At 39.4% G+C, this 24,036-nt stretch overlaps 1 protein-coding gene across 1 annotated transcript; it reads right to left on the bottom strand.

Annotated features, from left to right (window-relative positions):
• Positions 1 to 1,422: 1,422 nt before the first annotated feature.
• On the bottom strand, positions 1,423 to 23,855 carry LOC139673671 (cytosolic phospholipase A2 epsilon-like). Its single transcript, XM_071559448.1, has 21 exons — positions 23,763 to 23,855; positions 23,386 to 23,469; positions 20,728 to 20,800; positions 19,791 to 19,927; positions 18,864 to 18,995; positions 15,927 to 15,967; positions 15,454 to 15,496; positions 14,653 to 14,716; positions 13,058 to 13,224; positions 12,822 to 12,914; positions 12,417 to 12,454; positions 11,084 to 11,219; positions 9,562 to 9,698; positions 8,332 to 8,554; positions 7,529 to 7,643; positions 6,450 to 6,587; positions 5,848 to 5,955; positions 5,186 to 5,377; positions 4,647 to 4,813; positions 3,083 to 3,263; positions 1,423 to 1,976 (listed from the first exon to the last, which is right to left on the bottom strand). Exons 1-21 carry the CDS (start codon positions 23,787 to 23,789, stop codon positions 1,738 to 1,740), a joined length of 2,535 nt encoding a protein of 844 aa, XP_071415549.1. The 5' UTR covers positions 23,790 to 23,855; the 3' UTR covers positions 1,423 to 1,737.
• Positions 23,856 to 24,036: the final 181 nt, after the last annotated feature.

Here is a 24,036-nt window from a genome sequence, read left to right as displayed (position 1 = left end):
CAACACAAACACCAGCTTTTGTCTGACTTCCCTCAAGTCAAAATACTGAGCTGCTAGGGTGGACTGTCTGAGCAGCCTAAAATTTTTCAATGGCTTGCTCAACAGGCCCAGATTTCTTCAAACAGACTCCCTTCCCTCAGCTCGTTTTAAGCCAACCTAATTTTCTGGATCTGCTGCCAAAAACACACCATCACCACACCTTGGGTGAGCAAAGCTGAAGGCCCAGTGCCAAGTGTTGCAACCACCAAAAACCAGTCGCTGCAGTACACTAGGCACAAACTGTACTGCCTCTGTTACATCTTCTTGGACCCCTGACAATAAATCTTGAAAATCTTTAAAATAGGTAAAAGATTCTTTGCAAAAGGAATTAATCACATTTTTAAACCCCATTTCATTAGTGTTTAAAAACAAACTCATGGATATTACTGAACTGTCAGTGATATCTTCCTTTTCTTCTTTGCTTACAGAAAACTATTGCAGTCTTACTGGTGGCACATAACATCAAATTAATCTAACCAAGAGCAAGAAAAAAGATGCAAAACTGGCTTTCTTCTTAAGAGGTTATAGTTCAAAAAGAAAGATTTATCAGTAACTGCGAAAGAGAAAATTTGTTGGACTTGACTACTTTAGATCCATGAAAATGAGGTGCAAAAGTTACTGCCAACAGCGTCCTCTTATGAAGGAAGATTTTACTGGTTTGATTCCCATTGCAGCAAAGCTTGACAGACACCTGCTAGTGATATCTTCTGTTAATTGAACTAATGCACAGAAAGAACTGTCCTAGAGGTAACAATATTCCCTCCTGCTTAAGAAGCAGAGACCTATAAGACTGCAAGACTGAGCCCAATGCCTTCTGATCACAGCACATGAGAAGGACGCACGATGCCACAGCCCTTGGGTAATGTCAACATAGTGCCAACATACAGATGGATGCACTTGCTTTTTTTTTATATACTCACACCAATGTATCAAATGTGATAACTGCAAAAGGGAACAGAAGAGGCTGATGAAAATACAGACACATACACAAATGCTGCACTCTGAGTTAGTAAATAAATACCTCAGTGTTTGCAAACACTGGTATCTCAGTGTTTCACTATCATTCCAGTCATCTACACTCTTGAAAGCAGAGTTTCCTTACATTTTTCATCTTCCATTGTTGAAGTGGCAGCTTTTCTTTCATCTTCCCTCAGAGGTTATTAGCAAAGCTCATTGTGCCCTCAATAATTGATTCCATGGTATCAGAAGCAAGAATATCTTTTTGCCAGATCGACTCACTAGCTGAGCTGAGTCCATAGAACTTTATAAAAAAACATGCTTCAATGATTGCAACTATAAAACTCTTGTTTTTAATAAGATTATGCATGGGAAGTTAGTATTTGAACAGTAACTGTTACATTGTATTGTGTATGTATATAACAATATGTGTATTGTTACAACAGAAAATAAGATCTAAGAATGATCAGTTAAATAAACTTTCTTAAGTAACCACTTCTCTAAGACAAGTATGAAAATCTCAAGATCACTTCTCTGTCTTTGCTTTGGATGGCAGTGGGAATAAAATTGTAGCAGCAGCTACACGCTGACCATCACACTGTTGCAGAAGTCAAAGGAGTTGGTGTCATAAATATTGTTGCCATCCTGAACATCTGTGAGCTTGCAGCAGGTAATTATTTATTAGTACAGTATCGAAATATTTGTATATCTCCTTTTGGTGAGACTCATCAAAATACAGTTTTAAGACAGTTTGTATGAAGGAAGTGATGAATAGTTTTTAAATCTCTTCTTTCGTTCCACTGCAGTTCGCAAAGCCTGAAGAATTAAATGCTTATTGTTTAGGATGTTGTAGCAGCACAGGTTAAGCAGCTTGTTGAAATTCTCTTCAGTATATGTAAGTAGACCAGTGCCATAGGGAGCAGTACAGCTGGACACATCTACTCTTCCCTCATCCATCTCTGTGGGACTGCGCTCCACATCTGGAATAAGAACATAACACAGCAATGTTACTGACATCAAGCTATGCAAAATACACAGTAATAGCCACAAGAAACTGAACTACCTCCTGAAAATTGTTCAAGGTTTAATTATTGTATATTTACTATGTCTGCAGCACTAATAAAATACACCAGCTCACTGTTAGACTACAGTCACAGCTCATCCAGAATTGAACTACAAAATCTTTTCCATGTAAAATGTTTCTTCTCTAAATGAAAGTTTTGCATCAGAATATTTCATTTATTAAGATTTGGAATTGTATGTTTAACTTTCCAATTGTGTACTGCTCCTTATCTCCTATCTGGTATAAAATTATGCCAGGAAGCTCCTGAACTGAGAATCCTCCCTTTAAGGTGGCAGAGACTTTAAGTACATGCAGTAGGATACATAAGATGACGAACTGCATGAGGTCTTTTCCAGTAAGGTGATACATAAATTTTTTTCATTTTTCAAGAAAAGTTTCCTGGGTTATACAAAATTAGCTAAAAGAAAATTGCAGTTGATCCATGCAAAAGTATTTGTAAATTGAAACTGAATTTGCCAAGTACTTTTTTCTGGTGAAAGAAACAAATTTCTTCTATTGCCAAACGAAAGAAAACAATCTGGCAATTTTTCAAAAATTGCAAGTATCAATTGTTACCCTGGCAAAGCCTTTGCTTCATTATATGTTTTCAGCACTTTCTATTCTGTAATTTTTTTCATGTAAAAAACGTATTAGGAGAATTCTGTGTGTGTTAACCAAATAAATGTTGTATCTCTTTGCAAGACCGCTAGGTGACAGTGTTAGCTACCAATGGATATAACTTAGTAGCTGTCTCCTCTCCTCTATTATCAAAGGAACATAAACTGTTTCAGGTGCCAGATAAGGGGGTTTTCCCCAAGGTACAGCTACTCATAGTTTTAATTTTGAACATCTGCAGTCCAGTCTCTGATTAGTTGGCCAAGAGTAAAATGCATCATAACAGGACTGGCAATATAACAACTTAGTCAACTCAGAAGCATCCAAGTGTCTTGTTTTAAAAGAGGAACAAATTCCATAGATAAACTGAATGTGACAACCTCAAAAATATTAATGCTTTTTACTTACTCGGTGCCTTGTATTTTTGGAAAGTATCACACACCAGAGGAAAATAGGTCAAGATTGGTGCTTCTAAGTTATCCTCAAACACATAGCACTCCTTCAGATGTTCCTTTTCTTCCTGGCTCAGCTTTGTGCTGGGGAATGGGATCCCATGCTCCAAACAGTACTCTGAAAAGAGGTCCAGTGGCTGGTTCAAGAGAGAGGAGAGTTGCAGTTTAAAAATAAGACTACCAAACACCGTAAGGGATATTTTGCTGCACTAGACAATCTGTGATAGGTTTATATGTTTATAAATAATGCGAGCTATGCGCCAGAACAAGCATACCATCTTGATTTTAATATAGACTTGGTAAAAGAAATTTGGTTGATTTGCTAACACTTTAAATTTTTAAAGCAAGGTTACTGTTTTCTGAAATTTATATGATATTCACAGAATTTTTGTGATTTAGTGAGCACAGTAGAAAATTTTGGTAAGGAAGTTTTGATTACATGTGGCATCTCAGATCACAGGTTCTTGAATGTTTGTATTCAGTGCATCTAACAATCTGTGTCTTCATGTCCTCTTACAAATAAATTCATTTTAATCATATACTCCCTTCGATGTTTCTGCAAACACAGCAAAACAAACACCTGACTGAAAATTATGCCAACACCAAGAGTCAAACATAAAACTCCAAATTTTCATTCAAAAATGTCAAAATTATGTATTAAATAATTACACTGGAGCAAATATTTAACCAGCTATTGAGGAACTTGGTACCAGAATGACAGACTGTACGGATGCATGGAATAGGACAACTGTGATCTTTTATATATCTGTGTTCATGTGCATGTCCCAGAAAGATAAGGAAAACAGCTCTGATGAAGATAGTGACATTATAATCACAGTGTTGAATAGTATGATATCCTCATTTAACATAATTAAAACCAGATAATTTTCAGGAGTGGTAAGGGGGTTAGGCAAGAGGAAGGAAGAGAGAGCAAGAGAGAGATAAGGACCAGGGGGGGAAGAGGGGGAAGAGGGGGAAGAGGGGGAAGAGGGGGAAGAGGGGGAAGAGGGGGAAGAGGGGGAAGAGGGGGAAGAGGGGGAAGAGGGGGAAGAGGGGGAAGAGGGGGAAGAGGGGGAAGAGGGGGAAGAGGGGGAAGAGGGGGAAGAGGGGGAAGAGGGGGAAGAGGGGGAAGAGGGGGAAGAGGGGGAAGAGGGGGAAGAGGGGGAAGAGGGGGAAGAGGGGGAAGAGGGGGAAGAGGGGGAAGAGGGGGAAGAGGGGGAAGAGGGGGAAGAGGGGGAAGAGGGGGAAGAGGGGGAAGAGGGGGAAGAGGGGGAAGAGGGGGAAGAGGGGGAAGAGGGGGAAGAGGGGGAAGAGGGGGAAGAGGGGGAAGAGGGGGAAGAGGGGGAAGAGGGGGAAGAGGGGGAAGAGGGGGAAGAGGGGGAAGAGGGGGAAGAGGGGGAAGAGGGGGAAGAGGGGGAAGAGGGGGAAGAGGGGGAAGAGGGGGAGACCAAGAGCAAGCACTGTGGTGGTAATTCAGCTGCTGGAGTCACACAGATAGAGTCACGGCTTAAAAACATCACCAGAGTCTGTGATCCTCCACTGTAATTTAAATGCACAATGACATCCACTTTTCTCTCTGGCCTCAGAATGGGTGGGCAACTGGTGTTGATGAAGAAAGCTGTATCTATCAGTTTGAGGTAGTCACCCATTTCATTTAGCTGGTTGGGTGAAGAATCCAGCACTGTATCTGAAAGCCAAAAACTTGTGTTATTAATTACTGCATGACCAAGCCCATTTTTATTTTTCCAATTAGCTTAACAAAAGGAGAAAGAAAACACAGTCCATCTATATTAGTCTTTGACACAAAGCCCACAGTTAAACATTTGTCTTTGACACAATTTTAGCTTCTATAGCTCAACTCTGAGAACAGTAAGAGGGAGCAGTTCAGAGACTCGGATTCATCTGAAGTGATACATTGTGCTGCTTTTTCATCAAACATGTAAATCAAGTAATAGTAATAAAAACTTGCTGTTATGATAAAACTTGTCAAATATCTGTCCTCAGCAAGTATCAGCACTCAAATCACCTTCAAAATGCATATAAAACAATTTACTATTACCTTTCCACATGCAAAAGCTCTCATTCTCTAAATACTTGTTATGTAGCTGCAAGCCCTTGAGGAAATTATGGTAAGTTGAAACCACTGGTCGTCCAGTCATCATTTCTCGAAGCGTATTAGAAAGGTAACCTTTGGGAATGGACAAACAAGTTGTCTGTTCATGAGGCTTCTTGGGCAGAGCAGGGTGTTCCTCTGAAAGAAAAAGAGGAGGAGGATATATGTCTACATTTGTTTAAAGTGTTTCTGTGATACTAATAACAACAAAGAAAAGGACGCTCGGCATCCAAACCACCATTGCCCCCAGCCCCATTTGTGATTGGGCGCAGGCACCAACATGCAGAGTGTTCTGGGCAGAAGGGGGTTCAGTGTCACACCATCATCTTCTTGTTCCCTGTCAGGCCTCTCCCTCCCTAAAGGGCTTGTGGCAACCCTCTCATGACTAACAAAACTCCCCAGAGATGTTGCACAGTGAACAGCACAATGTTTTTTCCTGTTTTCCAGCACAACTGTTTCTCTCGTGCTTTTCCTTCATTCCCAAGGCCTTGGTGTCTCCTAACCCAGAAATAGGACACAAAAACAAACCCTTTAACAAATGTTAGGTTTCACATTTCAGGGAGGTGTGAAGAAAATAATGCAAGAGAAAAGTAATCTAAATGACTAACCGATGTCATGCTCAGTGTCTCGGGTCCATCTGTGCCAGAAGTTGTCTGAATGACCCGAAAGGTAGACAGCATCCATAAAATTCTGGGAAAATATATTACTCCACGTGCCTTGAAAATAAAATAAAAAAATATTAAAAGTTAAATAGTGCCATACTTAACACTGGTTTGAATTTTTAGAGCACAGCAATGGCAATTTACTTGGATTCAGTCTCTGGTTTAGTTATTAAATATTATAAATTTTCATATCAATATCAAATGTCATGACATTCCCTGTAATGTCTGGCTTGTGACCATGTCATTTTAGAAACTTGTCTGTCTATAAAAGTCAGCCTGTGATTTTAGGTCAGATGAATAGTTCATATTTTTGTGTGTGTGCACGCATGAGAGTGTGTGCATGTGTTCTTGTTTGGTCTGATCTAATATGTCTGGCAAATTAATCACATTTGTCACAAGAATTTGTTTCCTTTTTTGGAACTTTTGACTGGTTCATTTGAGACTGAAATTATGTCAGATATATTATCTGGTGTACTAGTATTGCTACATCCAAATGACCTCTGTGTAACCAACTATAACGGTGATATTTTTCTGAGACAGTGAATTACCTTCCAAGAAGCAGATGTGGGATTCTGGGATCTTCTTCATCCGGTGACCCATAAAGAACTCACTACCAAAATCCTCTGAACGAACAAAGGCCCCATATTTTAGGAGACCCACCTCATAAGGTGTGAACTCCACCCACTCTGCAAAAAAGGTATAGAAACAGATTTATCACAGCCACCTGAACACATGTAAAAATCAGCTTAGAAGATCAAAGCCTATAGCTTCATCGTGGTGGTGACTGACAGTTCAAATCACCACGTTTTGAAACAAACAGGTAACCTTCAACATACTCATGTTAAATACATGAATGCAAAAGCTAAATTCATCTCCTCCACTAACACTGAAAATCCATTCATCTTGGGGTTCAGGTTCATTTCTGCACTAGGATGCAAAAATTCGGGCTGAAAGTCTACTGATTCTAAGGTCCTGTGCAAGACATGCCATTTTTAGTTCCTCTGAGACAGCAATGACACCAAATACTATTCATTCTTAAGACTCTCATAATCACTGCCTGTGAAGCTAAAACATCTCTGATCAAAGGTCCTTCCCCCAAAAAAAACCTTGGCTGAATGCAGCAGGACTGCAGATGTGCCTAGAAGCAGATGATCATGTTCACTTCCAGAACTTCATTCTTCACTTGGCCAGAAGACACAGTGGGAATACTGATCAGGATCACTGATCAAGGCACAGAGTTCTGCCTCTTCTCAGGTCCCTCTCTAGCTGCCAGGAGCTGCCTGCTGCTCTCACCCCTCTCCACATCTTCCCTTGTCCTCCCTCTTCACAGCTCTCTTGGACTACTGCTGCCTGGGCAGAAGGTCCAGCAGGTGAAAAGGGGTTGTGAGGAGTAGGCAAGGACAAGAGAGAAAAAGAGCAGGAGTGGTGGTTCTCAAGGCTGCCAGCAAAAGGCATCTTCTTTCCATAGTACTATGACGCATGTTTTTCATCCAAGAAAGACACCAAATATTAAGACGGGGGAAAAGAAATTATTTAAAAGATTTATTGCCTTGAACTTAGAGTAAAAGCTTTTGGCATCCAATCAACCTTAAAAGGAAACCTCTTAGAGGTGTATGATAATCTTTACCTTTAAAATCCAAAGTGCTGAAGTTATCCTTGACATTGAGGGAGAGGTATATGGGCAGCGGATTCTGCCCCTGATTTACTGCTAGTTGCTGATCTGAGAGTTTTTGAGTACTTTCCTGTTTACAGAGAACAGAAGTCACTGTAAAAGATGATCATGCATGGACCTAACAGAGTATCTAAATATGCACTGGACTGTCAATGAAATACTTGCTAAACCCCAGCAGATTTTGTTCCGTGTACTTAAGTTGTTTGGCCACACAAATGTGTTCATGTGTTATTTGCCATAAGCCTTCACCCAAGAATTATCACTGATGCTTATGGGAATTTCAGTCTGGGGTAGGGACAGGGCAAAAATGCAAGAAACTTGTCTGTGCAGTCACTAGGATATGACTTGATTTAAGGAAAGAAAGATATTTAGCTGTCTTAGAGGTGCTGCAGAAAAAAGTCAACCAGGACCCATTTCCTTCAACATAGCTTTGTTTGCTCATATGTGTTTATGTTGCTATGCCTGAACTTAGCTCTATCAGAGCCATTTCTCCTTTGTGTGTTACTAGAACGATCACTTGGCCCAAAATTAAAGAGGAAAAGTCAGTTTCCTTAACACCTTGAATTTTTAGGACGCTCAGACATCTACCCTAGATGTTTATATTTTAGGGTTATTTTTCTTCTAAAAAGCCAAAGAATGAGCCCCTCAGAAGTCTTCAAAATCTTTCCTGTAACTGAATCCAGAACCTTAGACATGGAAAGTTAGAAAACCTCTGGATTATGTAAGATAGATAGATAGATAGATATAATACAAAATACCTGATAATGTAGCATACGATCAATGAAGAGTCCCCACAAATCTGAAAAAGACAGCTTATGCCCCTCTTGCTTTCTCTCACAAAGCTCATGTTCATAGTATTTCATATGATCCAAGGAGAAACAGTGCAGCTTGCTCTTGATTACATGTTTCCTGATATCACTAATTGGCCCTCTGAGATCCTTCCGAGACCAATTTGCATCTTCATATAACTTTGACATGGTCCTGGTTAAAAGAAAGATATTGTGAGTCATCACAGGCTACACGACAATTCGTTGGGCTTGTATCACATATAAGTGTTTTTTTCAGGATAGACAAATGTCTTGCCCTCCAGCTTTCACCTTGGAAGAGCAGTTCAAAGCTCAGGAGAATTTAAACTTACAACCATTTCTTTTTGCTGCACAGATAGATTAAAAATCATCCTAGCTTGTTTCTTATCAGAATCAAAAGGGTAATAAAGCAACACTAATAACTTAAAGCAAGCTAGATTTAGCCATTGATTATCCAGGTTCAAGCTGCCGATTCTGTCTAAGCCCAGTTCCCTCAGCTGTGTCAGACGCTATGCAAAAGGTCAAGCTGGAGTTTGGCAGTGAATATTGCCCTGCCAAGTACGAGAGCCCTCCCCTCCTTGGGTATGCAGCAGGTGGGTCACCTCAGACTCTTGGCACACATAAGGCCAGGCTTGAGTTGCCAGTTCGTAGAGCTCAAGCAGATTCCAGTCATCCTCTCATCTCCACACCACTTGTTCTGGTTCTGTCTCATGTATCTTTTTAGAACAGCCCTCCAGACGCAAAATGTTTTAAATCCCTTGACCCCTACTACTTGTGCAAGGCATTCACCCCTGAGCATTCCTGTGATTCACCACATGACATTCCATATTTCTCAGGATTTTTCTTTTAAAGTCTACTTTTCAGAGATGTATAGGAGTTGACAAATACTACAGACGATTTCTGAAGTATTACATGCTACTAGATAACCCAGTTTACAGGTTGTGCTCTTTTCTTTTAGTTTCTGATAACACTTCAGTCCAATTACAGAAATACTTTAGTTCTCATTCAATTTGTTCCTTGTAGCTAGAAGAAATAAGGGCTACAGCAATAAGCAGTCCCATGAAATGAGTGACAACAGGAAGCCAAGCATCATGCTGCGTTAATTCATCAGTAAGGCAAAATGTTTTACCAGGTTATGACTTTGCTAACACAAAAAGCAAGCACAAGCCCATCTGTCCTTACCACGTTGTGGCAGATAAACCACTGATGTATGAGACACAGTCCAAAACACCTAACTCCTGGAGAGCAAGAAGACTGCCAAACATAGCTGTCATGGACCGCACTCCGCCTGCTGCGGTAACCACTGCTACCACTGGCACCTGCCCAACATACAAAGGCACAGAGTCATTCATCTCTAGATGAAATAGGGAAGTAATGACCACCAGAAAAAGTAACAGCAGCACCCAATTCAGGCAGATTTTGGTTTAATTCACCCTCTCCATGACAGTGCCTTGAGTTGTGTCAAATTTAGTGGGACTTATGTATACTGAAAGCATTTTCCTGATCAGTGATGCTTTAGTGAGTCACAAGCTCTAAGTACGGTTCCTGTATTGCATAATATATTTTCAGATTTTCTCAATATTTTAAATTTTTCCTCCTCTCTTTGCCTCAAAACACATTTTAAAACACTGAGTATAACTGAAGTCAGAGGAGCAGAGCAAAAACTGCCTGCATAATTTTTTTCTTCCTCTAAGTGTATATACAACATTTGCTGTTCTCCAGGCAGGTGGTCCCAAGCTTTATAGATTTTAAGACCCTCTTCCTAACCCAGATTACCTCCACCTTCCCTGATATCAATGTCATATGTAATTTGGTCTTACTTTTCTCAGGAATGCAGCAATCCTCTTAGCCATCCTCCCTTTTCCCCATAGATAGCACTTAATGAAAACTGAGACAACAAATATTCAGTTTTAGGATTATATAATGCAACTACCTTTAGTCTCACGTTCATTGTGTTTTACCATCTGCTTGGGGGCTTTGTTGTTTTAGGTTTTTTTTAATATGACCCAATAACCCTTCATTGTCATTTAATAATGAGTACTATTCTATTTTTTATTTAAGTTCATGAGCACTTTGACTTGGTTGACAAATGCTGTCCTGCACACAGAATCAAGGGCTGGATGTGCTGGAAGCTGAACAGAGCAGTGGAGGAAATGTCACACAGGCACATTCTCCCATACTCTTGCTCAAGCACCACAGCCCTCTGGCAGATTACTGCCCACCAGTAACAGAGCAGCTATCTCTGAGTTCGGGGATCCCCAGGAGAGGAGGAAGCAAGAGGTAATACACTGAAAAAACACACTCTGTCAATGTGATACAAGAGAGTTGCAGCCTTCCTCTGTGAGCCTTGTGTAGCAGCAGAGAAGTGCCAAACAGGAGGAATGATTTCAGTCTAAGCAATCAAATTTCACCAAGCTTGGTTATACATACCTTAATGTCAAGAAATACGGTCTTTGGGTGCCTGAGTGAGGATGAAGGTTGGCAGAGAATAAAGGAGCTATAACCAGGCTCCTTATAGTTCCTCCTTCATCCTCTGTGCCAAAAATTCTTGGATATGGTCTTAGGTGCAAGTGACAATCTGGCCTACACAGTGTTGTCTACAACATGTGGAAGAGCTATATGGGTTGTCATGCAAGTAGATGATATCCACTTCTTTCAAAGTGGACCACAATACTTCAAGTTCCCAGTATGCTGTTCCACACACCTCATCCTCCTGCAGGTCTTCATCTAGATGCAGAACATTTTTCAGAGCAGCAGCAACCACTTTCTTCCTTTTACAGACAAAATCCTGTTCTTCTGCGCATAGATCAAACCCCAACCGCAAATCTAAATTCTTGCAACTAGAGCATAAGAGCAGTACAAGACGTTACATGTAGGCCATTTCTAGAGCCACTACTTGAGACATTAGGCAAAATCAACAACAACAAAAATATGAAGGTTCCCCTATATAAACAAAGGCAGGTGAATGGATATTGTAGACCCTATATTTCTGCCTTCCTGTGGAGATTTTAGCCCAGAATTATGAACTACTCACACAATCATAAGGAAGTGATATAAATAAAATTATCTACTTATTAAAAACAAGGAAATTAACTGAATTCAAGCTATTTCCCATTGAGCACTGATATTTGGACACTTCTTCACATTTTCTTGTTAGGTAGTGTTTTCTGATGCACACAGAGAGCCTAAGCAGTTATTTAAACTTAACACACTTTAGTCAAAAGTAGCCTAGTAACTTGTGCTGTAACTACTTCAATCAAAACATGTCTCTTGAGTGTATGCCTACATCTGCATACATTAGTATGAGTATCATGTGCCCCATCATTAATTCTATAACTTACATTTTCACTGGGCTACTGTTTCAGGGTATTTTTCAGGCAAAAGGTTATTTTGTCTCTTCTCTGAATTATTATTCAGTAGAAACCTCCTGTTTATCATCTACCTGCAACTAAGGCTTGCAATGTAGCTAACTCATCACTAGAGGGTAATGTTGCCCTTCAGAAAAATCTCTGCAAGTCAGTCAATAAATTAGTGTCCATGTGTTTCATTAAAAATGACCTGTCGAGGACTGCTTAAATGCATAGCTGTGTTAAAAAAGTCTTAGAAATTTGTTACACATAAGGTGTATGTATTAGAGGTAAAGGTTACCAGACAGAGGGATTCTTAAGTATCAAAATTACAATGCATTAATGTTAGGAAAAACACTGTAAGTGGTTATACCCCATGAATAGCTACCACCTATTCTATTCTAAACTCTTATGTACCAATTTAAAAGCCTGTATCATTTATTAACCCTTCCCTGCATTTTAGCAATCTTTAACCAAATACTCTATATTCCTAGTTTTGAAATGAGCTATTTTAAGACCAGGGATCTCACAAAGTATTCTAAGTTGGAAGGGACTCAAGGATCATCAAGTCCAACTCTTAACTGAACAGTCTATGCAGGGATTGAATTTACTTGTAACTTCCTATCATCTAAAGATTATATTATGAAAGGATAGGAGATGTTCTAATCATTCAAGATACAGAAGATTTACCTATTTTCTTCATTCACAGACACCTCATAAGATTCCCCCTGAAAATCAAGAATGAAAGCACAATAAATATTAAATAGAACTGAAATTTTGCAAAAGCAAGTTTTACTGTATATAGCAATTATTCATATATATATAGTCTAATGATAAATCTTTAGTCTTTTCTTAGGTCTTCAGCACACAGCCATCACTAGGATCCTGCTTTTAAAATACTTTTAAAGCAATCAGCAATTCTGACTAGCCTATTTTTTCCTAGAATAATAATTGCATTTCCAAGTGTATGCAGAGCTGAACATACATATAATTCAGCTAGTACATTTTTAATAACAAAATTAATACCCAACCAGATAAAACATATATGGGTTACACTTGTTGAAAGAATTCCAAATGCTGTCAAACAATACTCACTCTCATCACTGTCACTTTCTTTCCCAGGTCCAGAGAATGGAGAGGCACAGCCAGGGGACTACTTGCATCGATTTGCCTCCTAGCTGAGCCGTGCTGAAATAGAGAGGGGGAAGAAGAGTTATTAGGAGAAAATTATTTATAAACCATAGATACAAAAATACCAGAGAAGGGTTATCTCATGGTGCTTCTCCCAAAAGTTACTTTAAGTGTCATCACCATCCACAAGCAAAACATACACAACAAAAAAAATGCTCCTTTGGCAGCATCATGAGCAGTCTGGGTTGACTGTGCTTGATGTAGTGGAACCTGGTGGTTTCACTGCTTTCCCGTCTGGAGTGAGGACCTATGGAAACATCCTGGGTTTCTTCATAGGATCCTTCCATTGTGAACGTGAAATCTTTCCCTGAGAGCAAGAAGCAAACCACAGAGAGATATTAACTGCACCTAGCCCTGACAAATAGCAAATAAAAATGCCCCAAGTAAAGTTTCAGTCTTAGTGCTGTAAGAACTAATTTATACTGCAATGTTTTTTCTCCCCTATAATCAGTGTGTGCAAGGGCCAGACTGACGAAGCAGCAGGAGGCCAGTGCAGCATTGCATCACATAGCACATATTCAGCTTCTTCCTCGGGTACTGGTGGTGCATCCCACACCTTCACTCCTGTCTCCTGGAGCCTCAGGAATTCTCGGCCTTGATTAATGGCTCTAGAGCAGCTAAGGTCCCCTTGAGCTAATCAGAAACAATGTCTGCTCTCAGGAACTTCTGTCACCTAATGAATTGCTGTTGTCTGTTGAGCAGCCTTGGAACCCTAGCTTTGTCTGAATCACAGTCCAGGTGGAAGAATATTGTTACTGGACTATTTACCCAGTGAGAGATGCAAAGGCATTGACTGAGAGTGTTTCACTGCCCTCGAGGGGAATTTTTAACAGGTACCTTTGTCCACACTTCTTTTTGTGTGTGCACGTGTGAACTGATTCAAATACCCCATAGCAAGTGTAGTATGAATGTTACCATCTTACATTCATAATTAAGTTACTTACATAAGTGCTTACAGCAAATCCTATCGAATCATTCTGTAAATGTTAAATTAGACAACAATTAAGTGGCACTAAATCCTTTAGACATAAGCCGTGATCAAGTCTGAGACTAAGTTTGGCAAGGAGGTCCACTCTGAACCTTGTGACTCAGTGGAAGGGTCTCCCTAACTCCGTGGCACCTTCACACTTTTTCACCTTTAGCTTTTTACATCCCCAGTCACCACATAAATAATTTTAGACTGATTCTTTTCTGAGTTTCCTTTGGGTGTTTCATATATGTAGTAAGGAATAGAGTGAACCTTGCAATCAAATTCTCTTGCACTTGTGCAGATTTATATTAGACCTGCTTTAGCTGATACTTTTGCCAATGATTCTTTAAGCAATCTAAACCACTCATTTGTGACACCTTGCCAAGTGACAGAGAACATAAGTGAAACCAGTGGATTCCACTAGCAGCATTCACACCACCCGAGTTACCACTGTAGTCTTTCCCTTCCTGAGAGTTGTGTCTCCCTTCTTTTGCTTTCTGTTACCAGCAGAGTATTTCAGTCCCATCACACTGCAGTGACATTTCCAGGTCTCCCAGTCACCCTCACCATTTCCCTTAAGCTACATAGTCATGCTGTCTTCAGAGGATTCTCACTATTACCAAGTATGTAATTCAGGAAACACCTCAATCCCCAAGCAGCTCTGATACAAACAGATATAAAACCAGATCAAATATGTATCTAGATTCAGCTGCATTTCCCGTAGTACAAAAAGCAGTGACAAGAAATTTAAATCAGTAACCTCACTTGTGTAAGAACTCTTCATTTTTGTTTCATTCACATGTACTTCCAAACAGGAAATCTCACGAGACTGGAAGAGATAAGCAATAAAATCACTGGTCACAGAAGCAGTTCAGGATTCTCACTGAGGACCTAGGGATCCTATAAACACACCACATTCTGCTGTGATGGTCTGTGGACATAAAAAAATTGCAGAAGCTGATTGTCTTGTATAAATTTTGCAAGCAACACTATGGTCAAGGGAGCCAAGATAACCAGGGGTCTTTCCCTTTACATTTAAATACCATTCAACCCCCAACAGTTAACACAAGGAATTTTTGTATCCATCTAAGCCATGCTTTAACTTTTGACTCCAGAAGAGTGAGCTGAAGTATACCTACAGCTCTGTAGAACAACGGGACTGCTGGGCCTGTACTTTAATACCTTTCAGATGAAGAGGCTGCTGCACAGGAGGAAGCAGAAAAGGAGCATCATATAGTACTTGGACATGGTGTGAATAGAGCCTTTAGCTCTAGGGTAAATATTCAGTAATCAACTTTGCAGTCACATTGGTTCACTCCCTTCCCAAGTTTCCTTCCTACTGCCATTTCAACAGTGAGCAGCTCACTGGCATTGTGGCAGAGTGCTGGTCCAAGTCTCTCCCAACACAGAACACGCTACAATCATAACCAAATTCAAAACTTCACAACTACACCTCTGTCTTATCTGAAAAAGAATAAAGTCTATGCCTAAAGGCATAATTCTTCCAACTACATCCTTCAGTTCTGTCCTGCCATAGAACATTAGCATTTAAAAAAAAATAATTACCACTAGTACGCCATTAGTAATGATCTTCTCAGATACACCTGGACTGAAAAGCAAAACGGTTTATTTAAAAGTGAACACATAAACAATAAGATTTAAAAGCAAATAGTTCTCTGAGCTCAGTTTTTCTAGCTGGCAGGTGCTATCAGCACTTCTATCTTTTTTTTTCCATCTCATGGTCACTCTCAGGTCACAGTCCCATACCTCCCAAGGACACTCCTTTTTTTCTTACCTCCCTGGATCAGTATCATCTCTCCTTAGGCTGAATTGCAAAATGAACACTCACTCTCAGTTATAAACAGTAAATGAAGCTATCACTCTAGAAGGGATTTCACCAAATTTAGAAGAGAAAAGCAACCATGGGGAAGATGCTGAGAAGGGATGTATGAGAATAGGTACATGAAGATACTTCCCCAATGCTGCATTACCACTCTCTCTAAAAGGCAGTTTTCTGATGACAATGAGTCCTTACTCACATGTTTTCCAGTAAAAATTCCACTTCTAGTTCTTCTCGGTTCTGAAAATAAGATTTATTTTTAATTTAAAGAAAATTAATGAAAAAATATTTTCCTTTGATAGCACTCCTATGATTTTTTATAGCCCTCTCTGTGAAGGTTTTGTTATTTCCACATATTCTTACATCATAAGGTAATGGATTGAGTCTTCTGTGGCCACCCTTTCATTTCATGTCTCTCAAAGATTCTACTGTTAACAAACCAGCCATCCCCACAAGAGGAAGAGAATTAAGTATCATGGAATAGAAAATGAAGGTCCTGTAATGCATTTATTAGTAGTATAAGACATAGGTCAGTCAATGCCAAGGAAGGGAGGTATAACAGGTGAATTATGTGGGAGAATACATTTAAGAATTAATGGACTTAGTATGGTGAATAAATGGGCAGTATGTCTGGGTTAAAACAAAGAAATTTGCAGAGTATAGTGATTAAACATTAAAAAACATTGAAAACATTTTTTAAGAAGGTGGGAGAAGGGACCAAGTTGGAAAATAAAAACTGCCGGGGTAAAGGAAGAAGAGAGATGACTGAAGCTGTGAAGGGGAATCAGGGAAAGAGCTCATGAGAGAAAAATCAAGAGTAAAAAGAGATAATAGTATAAGAACAAGAATAGAAAGAGAGAAAGTAACACATCAACAACATTAGAAGGACTGAATAACCATATTACTTTACTCCAGCCATTTGTTACTGTATGGGATACAGCCAGTCTAGGAAATACCACACAAAAAACGTGCATCAGAGATCTTCTGTATAACCCACAGGGAGGAAAACACTAATTATTGGAAGAAACAAAACGCTTTCTTACAAGTGATGGTAACACTTTTTCATTCATGCGCAGAACAACTAACATTTACTGTACTGTCAAATATTGTTTTTGTCTGGCTGCACAACATACTTCAACCTTGTGAACTTACTGTGGAAACCATGGCAAGTTTGATAATGCAGCTGACATGGTAAAATCACCACTACACTAAAGGTGAAGAGTAAATTTGTATTTACTAGTTCATATCAGTAAATGAAACATCTCTGGTGGCTTCTCTGAGGGCAAGATCTGTGGCATGCAATGCAACAGCAGGTGGTTCTGCTTGCTAATTTCCCCCAAAGCCTCTGTTTCATGAGAACTAGAGTGTTTGCAGTCTGTAACAGGAAGCTGGGGCACAGATTTGAGAAAGCAGTTACCTTGCCAGTTTGTACTACCAAAATTCACAGAGAGTCTGTTCCAATTTTGTCCAAAGAACAACATGAACCAGGTTCAGAAGACCCTGGCTCACAGTGCCTGCCTAATTGTGCTTTCTTTAAGTTCCTATCCTTCTTAGGCTGTTTTACACACACTCACACAAATTATATTGCTATTAAGTCCCAGTCACATTTTTGTGGGTGAAAAACCCCAAGCATAACAATGGAAAGACTTGTTAGGCCACAGTGAGCAAGAGGCACAGCAAAGCAACCCTGCTGTTCTGACATTACCTGTCTGACCTCCACAGCCCTTCCTCTGGGATACCTTGATAGATGAAAGAAATCATTATGGGCAGAGGTGGCAGTACAGCCTATTAGTAAGGTTGCCTGGCCAGTTCCATTAATACATCACTTAAAAAAAAATACAATAACCTTAAGCCTTCCAAAAATCCATGCACAGACCATAATTTGTGATATCTCATGGGCACCTGATACATCAAGAGCTGAAGAAAGACATCTTGACCAAAACCTTCCTGAGACAGAGTTCACCTTGTCTGACCTTCCCCACTTCCACCTTGCTAAGCCACTGGGTTAAGACAACTCTGCACATGCCTCAGAGCAAACTCACATCTTGAATCACACCTCAAATGGTGGTAGTCACATGAGGGTTTTTCTATGGAAAGCTGTAACCAGCTGGAACAGATTTATTGCACCATCTTTAGTAAGGATTGACCTTCTAGTAGAGTAGTTAATAAACATTCTACAAAGTGGTAGTAATATAAGAAACAGGCAAGAGTTTTTTTCAAAGAGCCTGACACATTGGTTTAGAAATAAATGGAGCACACCAATTCCTAGGAACTGTAAACTGAAGCCTTTGTCAGAAGCGTGAAAAAGCCCTGAAGTTCCATTACTACACACCCTCCAAACAGAAAAGGTGTTACAGTCTGCAGAAAGTAATCTGAGTATATATTCTCCTTTCTTAAAAGATGAGTTCGATTTCTTCACCTATCCTCTCAGAAACTTCACCCACCAAACATTTCATACTCTTTATCTCATCTTTAATACAACCACATACAATATTCTTTGAGACAACCACAGCAAGTAAAACTCTTAAGTCATACACTGACCTAGAAGAAAAAAATAAAATACTGATTAGATTCTCATTCATCAAGGTCTGTGCTGGCTCAGACCTTCTAAAAGAAATTTGTAACTCTATAACAAAAGAGCATAAACAGACTTGCTGAGATATTTTTTCTTGAAGTTTTTTTTATCCAAAAGAGGAAAAAACTGATGATATTATCATGAGAATGACATGTTGCATTACCAAGCACATTATCTGAAAGAACAGAAAGAAATTCTTGTAGAAACTGAGAGGAAATACCCCCTAGCTGCCTGACAAGGGGTCAGGTTTGTTCCCACCCCTGTCAGTCTTCTACAACAGTGATGAGATCCCTAACCATCAACTTCTTCATTTTTTGCTTCCTGTGTTTTTTAGAAAGTTATTTTTGAAATCTCAAAAAAAATCAGAATATAAAAACCATTTTGCATCTAATTGCAACCACAACAGGGGCTTGTTTTCTGACCCCTCTCCTAAACCCCAAGTATTTAACTTTGTATTTAAATCCTTTTAACAAAGTCCTTTTTAACAATGTCTTTGTGGGTAGGAAGAACTTTAATGGGACAAAATTCTGAGCAAAAATATTATTTTATCTATCCACCTACATCTGTATTCAAGTGAAAATTCAGGTGAATTTTTTCTTCAGGTTGGATTTTAGCTATATCAAAGCGGACAGTCATAAGCTGGTCATCTGCTGTAAAAGTATCCTCATCACAGACTGTCAGTTCCAAGATGTTCTGAGGAGAGAAGAAAAGAAGGATGTAAATTACATATTCTGGAACTACTGAACCCAAAAGTAAGCTCCAGGAACAGCTAACATGCAGCCCTCATGTTGTTCAACATGGACAGACTCTTGAGACAGCGTGGAGTTCAGCCCACAGTCCCTGTGGCCCAGACTGCAAAGTCAGGGACTTACCTTAGAAGAGGCAATGAGCAAGAGCTCAGAAGCCATGCAGCATAAGTGACATGTGTGATGGTAACATGCACTGGACAGAGCAAGACATGCTGCTTATCAGATTCTTTGTGAATTCAAGATTACCATCTTGAGAAATTCTGACATTTCAGCAGAAAGTAATAATAAAGAGAAAATCCTTAGCCTTTTGCAAGTGGAAGTTACAGCATATAATGAACTCTTCTAACTGGATTTGAATTGTAGCTATTTCCCCTCGCACTTCCTCAGGGCTCAGATTACCCATAGCAGCTCAAGATGCAGCACTATTATACCATAAGAAGCTGACCCTGTGTCTGGGCATTGTATCCCTTGCACTCTGATTCCTCACCTATGTCTGACAACTCTACAAACATTTTAACATATTTTTTACAACTGTTCTGGGGCAGAAAGAAGCATTCAACTTTATTCCAAATGTTTCATAACCTTCTGAGTTTATACTCATTCTTTCTGTTACCACCCTATTCCTCAGCTTAACTAAATTCAAGCCGTGTGAGACTCAGGGCTCTCAGAGTCTGCATGCAGCAGGTGAAGATGTCCCCTTTAGAAAGCACCTGCTCATCATCACAGCCACAGATCCCACCTTTACTTCACTTTGTATCATGAAGTGGAAAGTTTCATTCCAGACAGGGTTTCTGCAGTTGCGTGCAGTCCTGGTCCGGGCTTCCTGACATGAAGCTGTTGGCAGACACAGCTTGACATAGCAATCACTTTGGCTCCCTGTGTTAACAAAAAGTTGCATGATTAGTACAGCAGTGCTTTGTTATCATTTCTTTTGCCCAGTCAGGGACAGAAAAGATTGACCTCTGAGAAGTCCTAAAGAGTTCATTAGGCCTAAAGGAATATATTCTGGGTTTAGAATTATTTAAATTTTCTATTTATATTTAAGTCAGTTCCAAATAAAAGCCCATTTTAAACCACTAATTATTTTTGATAACAAAAGCCAAAATACTTAATTTCAACAGTACTGAACTAAGTCTTCTGGCTCTTGTGAATGTTTTATTCCTATTTTCATATATTTGCCATATATTTTCATATGTACAACTTCACTTCCTGAAATGTCTCTCTTTAAAGTAAAATGAAGAATTTAGTTTTGGAGATTTTTTGGACCTGGTTCTAATTATAATGCACAAGTCATCCACAGCAATACAGCAATGAAGACACAAACACAGCAGCATCCAACACAACTACTGATTTTTTCTGTGTCTTTCAGAAGGACTCCCCTTTCAGAACAGAAATGGGCAACCTGTGGATAAAGAGGCACTGAAGAGTTAGGAGAATGGGAAATATCACAGAGCAGCCACTAAAGGGAAGGAAAACCTCTTTCCCAACACAGAATTTCTATTCTATTTTATTCCTGTTGTTAACTGTTTTCTAAATTATTTTGAGTTTAAATGAAAATTAAAACAAATAAAATTTCTTCAGAAAAAAAAAAAGATACTACTGCAATCCAGGCAATAGGTGTAAAAGAGCATTAAACTCAGATGCTAACCTATAAGCATACTGTCAGTGATACTTACACAGATCTGCTTTGCAGACATTTCTCATGCTTATAATTTTTACAGTAAGCCAGCACAATTGAGGCACTTCTGGCTGCAGAACAATTGAAAAAATGCCTTAATTATTAGCAATATCAGCAAATAACTCAGATACAAATAACATAGCCTGCCCTATATCATCACAAAGACCATTCTCTCATTAATGCAGTAAATATGTTTGTATTTTAACTACTTGAGAAATTTTTTGAGAAGAAATAATTCCTTGTAATTTGACATCATACCATGCCAGATTCCAGTTATGTTTAAGAGTCAGTTTTCTAAAGATTTCAGTTTAGGAGGTTAAGTTTTCATGCAAGGAATAGAAATACCACAAGATGGTTTTCACCAAAAGAGTCATTCCATAATTGCCCATGTAAAACCCTGCTGCCTTTGAACTACAGGGTTTGCTACTTAAATTTCAGGCTGAGTGCAATAGATTACAGCCAAGCACTGCCTGATGTGTCAGCTTGGGGACCATGGGATGCCTTCCTTCCTCTGGCAGGGACTCCTGTCCATCTGCCCCATAACAGTTCTGCAGAACAGGACAAGGCACCCTTCATATCATAATGCCCTAGTCAAGATACCACTAATACTGGGCAATCTGGCACTGGGATATATAACACCATAACATTCTTCACCATAGCAAAACACCTGACCCCTTTAAAGGAAATAAATGCTAAAAGAGGGCAAGAATGGTTCTAGAAGTGAACAGTCTGGTATAAGATTCCAGAGCTCTTCAGGAACACCAGCACAACACATGCTGAAGTCAGAGGCTTCCTCCAGTTCAGACCCAGGACCAGCTCCCTATAGGACAGCTCTAGCATTTCAGTGGAAAATTGAAATGGCATAAGACTGAAGAACGTGTATTGTTTACTCTTTTTTAGCTCTGTGTGACAGTGAGTAAAGGTAACCTGTCACTCCTAGCGAGGGCCTTCATTAATCAAAATGAAACAACGTTAACACAACATGCAGAACTGATACATGTACATGAACCAGGGTTTGTTAGAAAACCAGAACTGAAGGAAGCAGGAATCACTAAGGCTCTGAACAGTTTAAGAAAATGGAAAGCTGCAAATGCAAATCAAAAAGATGAGAGTAAAATTGCCAGTGTGTTAGATTATGCAACTAAACACAAAGAAGCAAGAAAAGCTACAATTGTGTGTTAATGCCTACACAACAAAAATTTAAAAAAAAAAAAAAAGAAAAAACAGAGAAAGAAAGACTCAAACAGGTGATTCAGAATTCCTTGCCTTAATCAGAATGAACCGAGACTGACCAGACTAATTTACCACACAGAAGCACTGAGGTGTAGCAACATACTGACATCCTACAGTGTAGGGTTCTACAGGGGAATAGCTTGAGGACTCTACAAACCTCTCCTTTTTTTCTGTTCTCCCTCTACTCCCCCTCCCAGCTACACACAACCCTATACTTGGGTACAGGAAAAACAAGAACATCAGAAGTAAAATACTACATACAGAAGTAGTAGTTCCATTAATTAAATAGAAAGCAGCAATTAAATCACCAAAGAATCATGATTTCTGAGAAACTGCGTCTTTAAAACCTCTTTGTGTACCTCTTATTTTGATACATCAGTGTCCTGACAGAGGCTGATTAACCTTCTGGAAAGCAGTAAGTCACCAGACCAAATGCTATTGACAGCCTACTGGAAAGATTCTTAACCAAATAATTTTCTCTCAGAAAGTGTCATTAAAAAAAAAAATAAATTTTTGAAGAAGTACATCAACTTCAGCAGAATTTTTGGCAGCAGTGTTTCTGGAGACAGAATGAAAAGAATATACAATCCAAATTGCTGAAAGATCAACTTTTCATCCCAAATACAGAGGTTTCATTTTTCATCCTCATCTTTAGGACCACTCATATCCACAACTTTGGAGAAAACTCAATCATGAGATGTCTTAAGTATGAAGCCAATACACAGACACAAACCCAATTGTCATTCTACAGTGCTAGTAGATAGTGAATTTGCTGTCCTCCCAGATCTAGCAAAGAGTTAGCCTCATACTTTTGCACTGAATGCCACTGGTGAGCAGATTCAGTAAACTTTTATTTTCAGTAAATTCAGGAATTTTTTTTAAATTATTAAATATCTTTTTATCCAGACATTACTCAGAAAACTGAATGGTTTCTAATATATCCAGTATGTAACATATTCAGTACCTTCCAACTACTTTTAGCAGTTCATCTTCATAAAAATTAGCTCAGAAAAGTGGGAGACACTGGAATAATCCACTTTATCTGCTGATCTGCCTCCATAAAGTAAAGGAAAAACAATTTAAAGACTAAGCCTTGGGCATTATGAGATATGACTGCCATCATGTAATGATGCCACAGTAAACCAAGACTGAAATCCAGCTCTCCCAGTTCCTCTCCCAGCATTTAAAGCACAAGTTCATCACTTTCCCAAGTCCTAAGTCACAGTGAATGTTTTGCACTCTGGAGAGCACACTCACAGAAGAAACAAGTATTCTCTTAACCAATAAAAAAATCACCTCTCACAATAAGAGTTATACTTAGGGAGAGAAAGGAAAGGCTTGTGGAAGATTGCAGGTAGCACAAGTATCATTTATACCTTGCAGCTGTCTCTCTGCAACCCAGAAGTTGCCTTTTATACAGTACCTCATCTTCAGTGCTGTATGGTTTTTCATGGTTCTTCCTCCTGATTCCAATCTTCCTATGTGGGTTTGCTCTGAGGAATTGATCCTGGGGACAAAAAGCCAAGAGAGAGGCCAGTGATAAAACCCAGCAGTCAGTCATTTCAGCTTCTACTCAGATTCACCATGGCAGTATCAGGGGGCCCTACCATTTCTTCTCTTCATGACAGGATACATCACCATCTCAACAAGATCATCTCTCTGCTGGTTTTACTAATAAATCTGCCCACTGTAGATGCATTTGATGTTTAACAATCAAAATTCCCCAAGCTTTTGCTATTCATGAATCTCAACCAAGACAAACAAACAGATCCTCCTGCCCCACCAATGATCTTCTCTTACCAAAGGGGAATAGGCCGTTGATCCCATTTTCTTTCCTTCATAAAAGGCAACTAGTGCAACTAATGCACTAGTCCATATGTCTCCCAACTGGTAGGTGCTCCTGGACCACAGTATTTTCCAACCAACTGTGGCCGGGAAGAAGAGCAATATAGATTGAGTCACGGCTCCACCTCCCACTGATTTCAAAAGCACAAATGATGCGCTTGTTCTGTGCCACATGAAGATTTGGGGTTTTTTTGTTTGGTTTTTTTTTTTAACAACACAGTAATTTGGG

Source organism: Pithys albifrons, chromosome 6 (genome assembly GCF_047495875.1).
Source record: "Pithys albifrons albifrons isolate INPA30051 chromosome 6, PitAlb_v1, whole genome shotgun sequence".
Taxonomy (NCBI): Eukaryota; Metazoa; Chordata; class Aves; order Passeriformes; family Thamnophilidae; genus Pithys; species Pithys albifrons.
The sequence above is the reverse complement of the archived record's forward strand: the minus strand, read 5'-3'. Positions and strand labels throughout refer to the sequence as shown.

What these genes read in the sequence shown, in the direction of transcription:
- LOC139673671 (XM_071559448.1), bottom strand. Translation starts at nt 23,789, where the DNA reads ATGGGATCAACGGCCTATTCCCCTTTG. An exon ending in AGGAGCATTTTTTTTGTTGT is followed by an intron (nt 12,915 to 13,057) that starts GTATGTTTTGCT and finishes TCTCTATTTCAG; the next exon opens with CACGGCTCAGCTAGGAGGCA. An exon ending in ATCGTATGCTACATTATCAG is followed by an intron (nt 7,644 to 8,331) that starts GTATTTTGTATT and finishes CTCTGTAAACAG; the next exon opens with GAAAGTACTCAAAAACTCTC.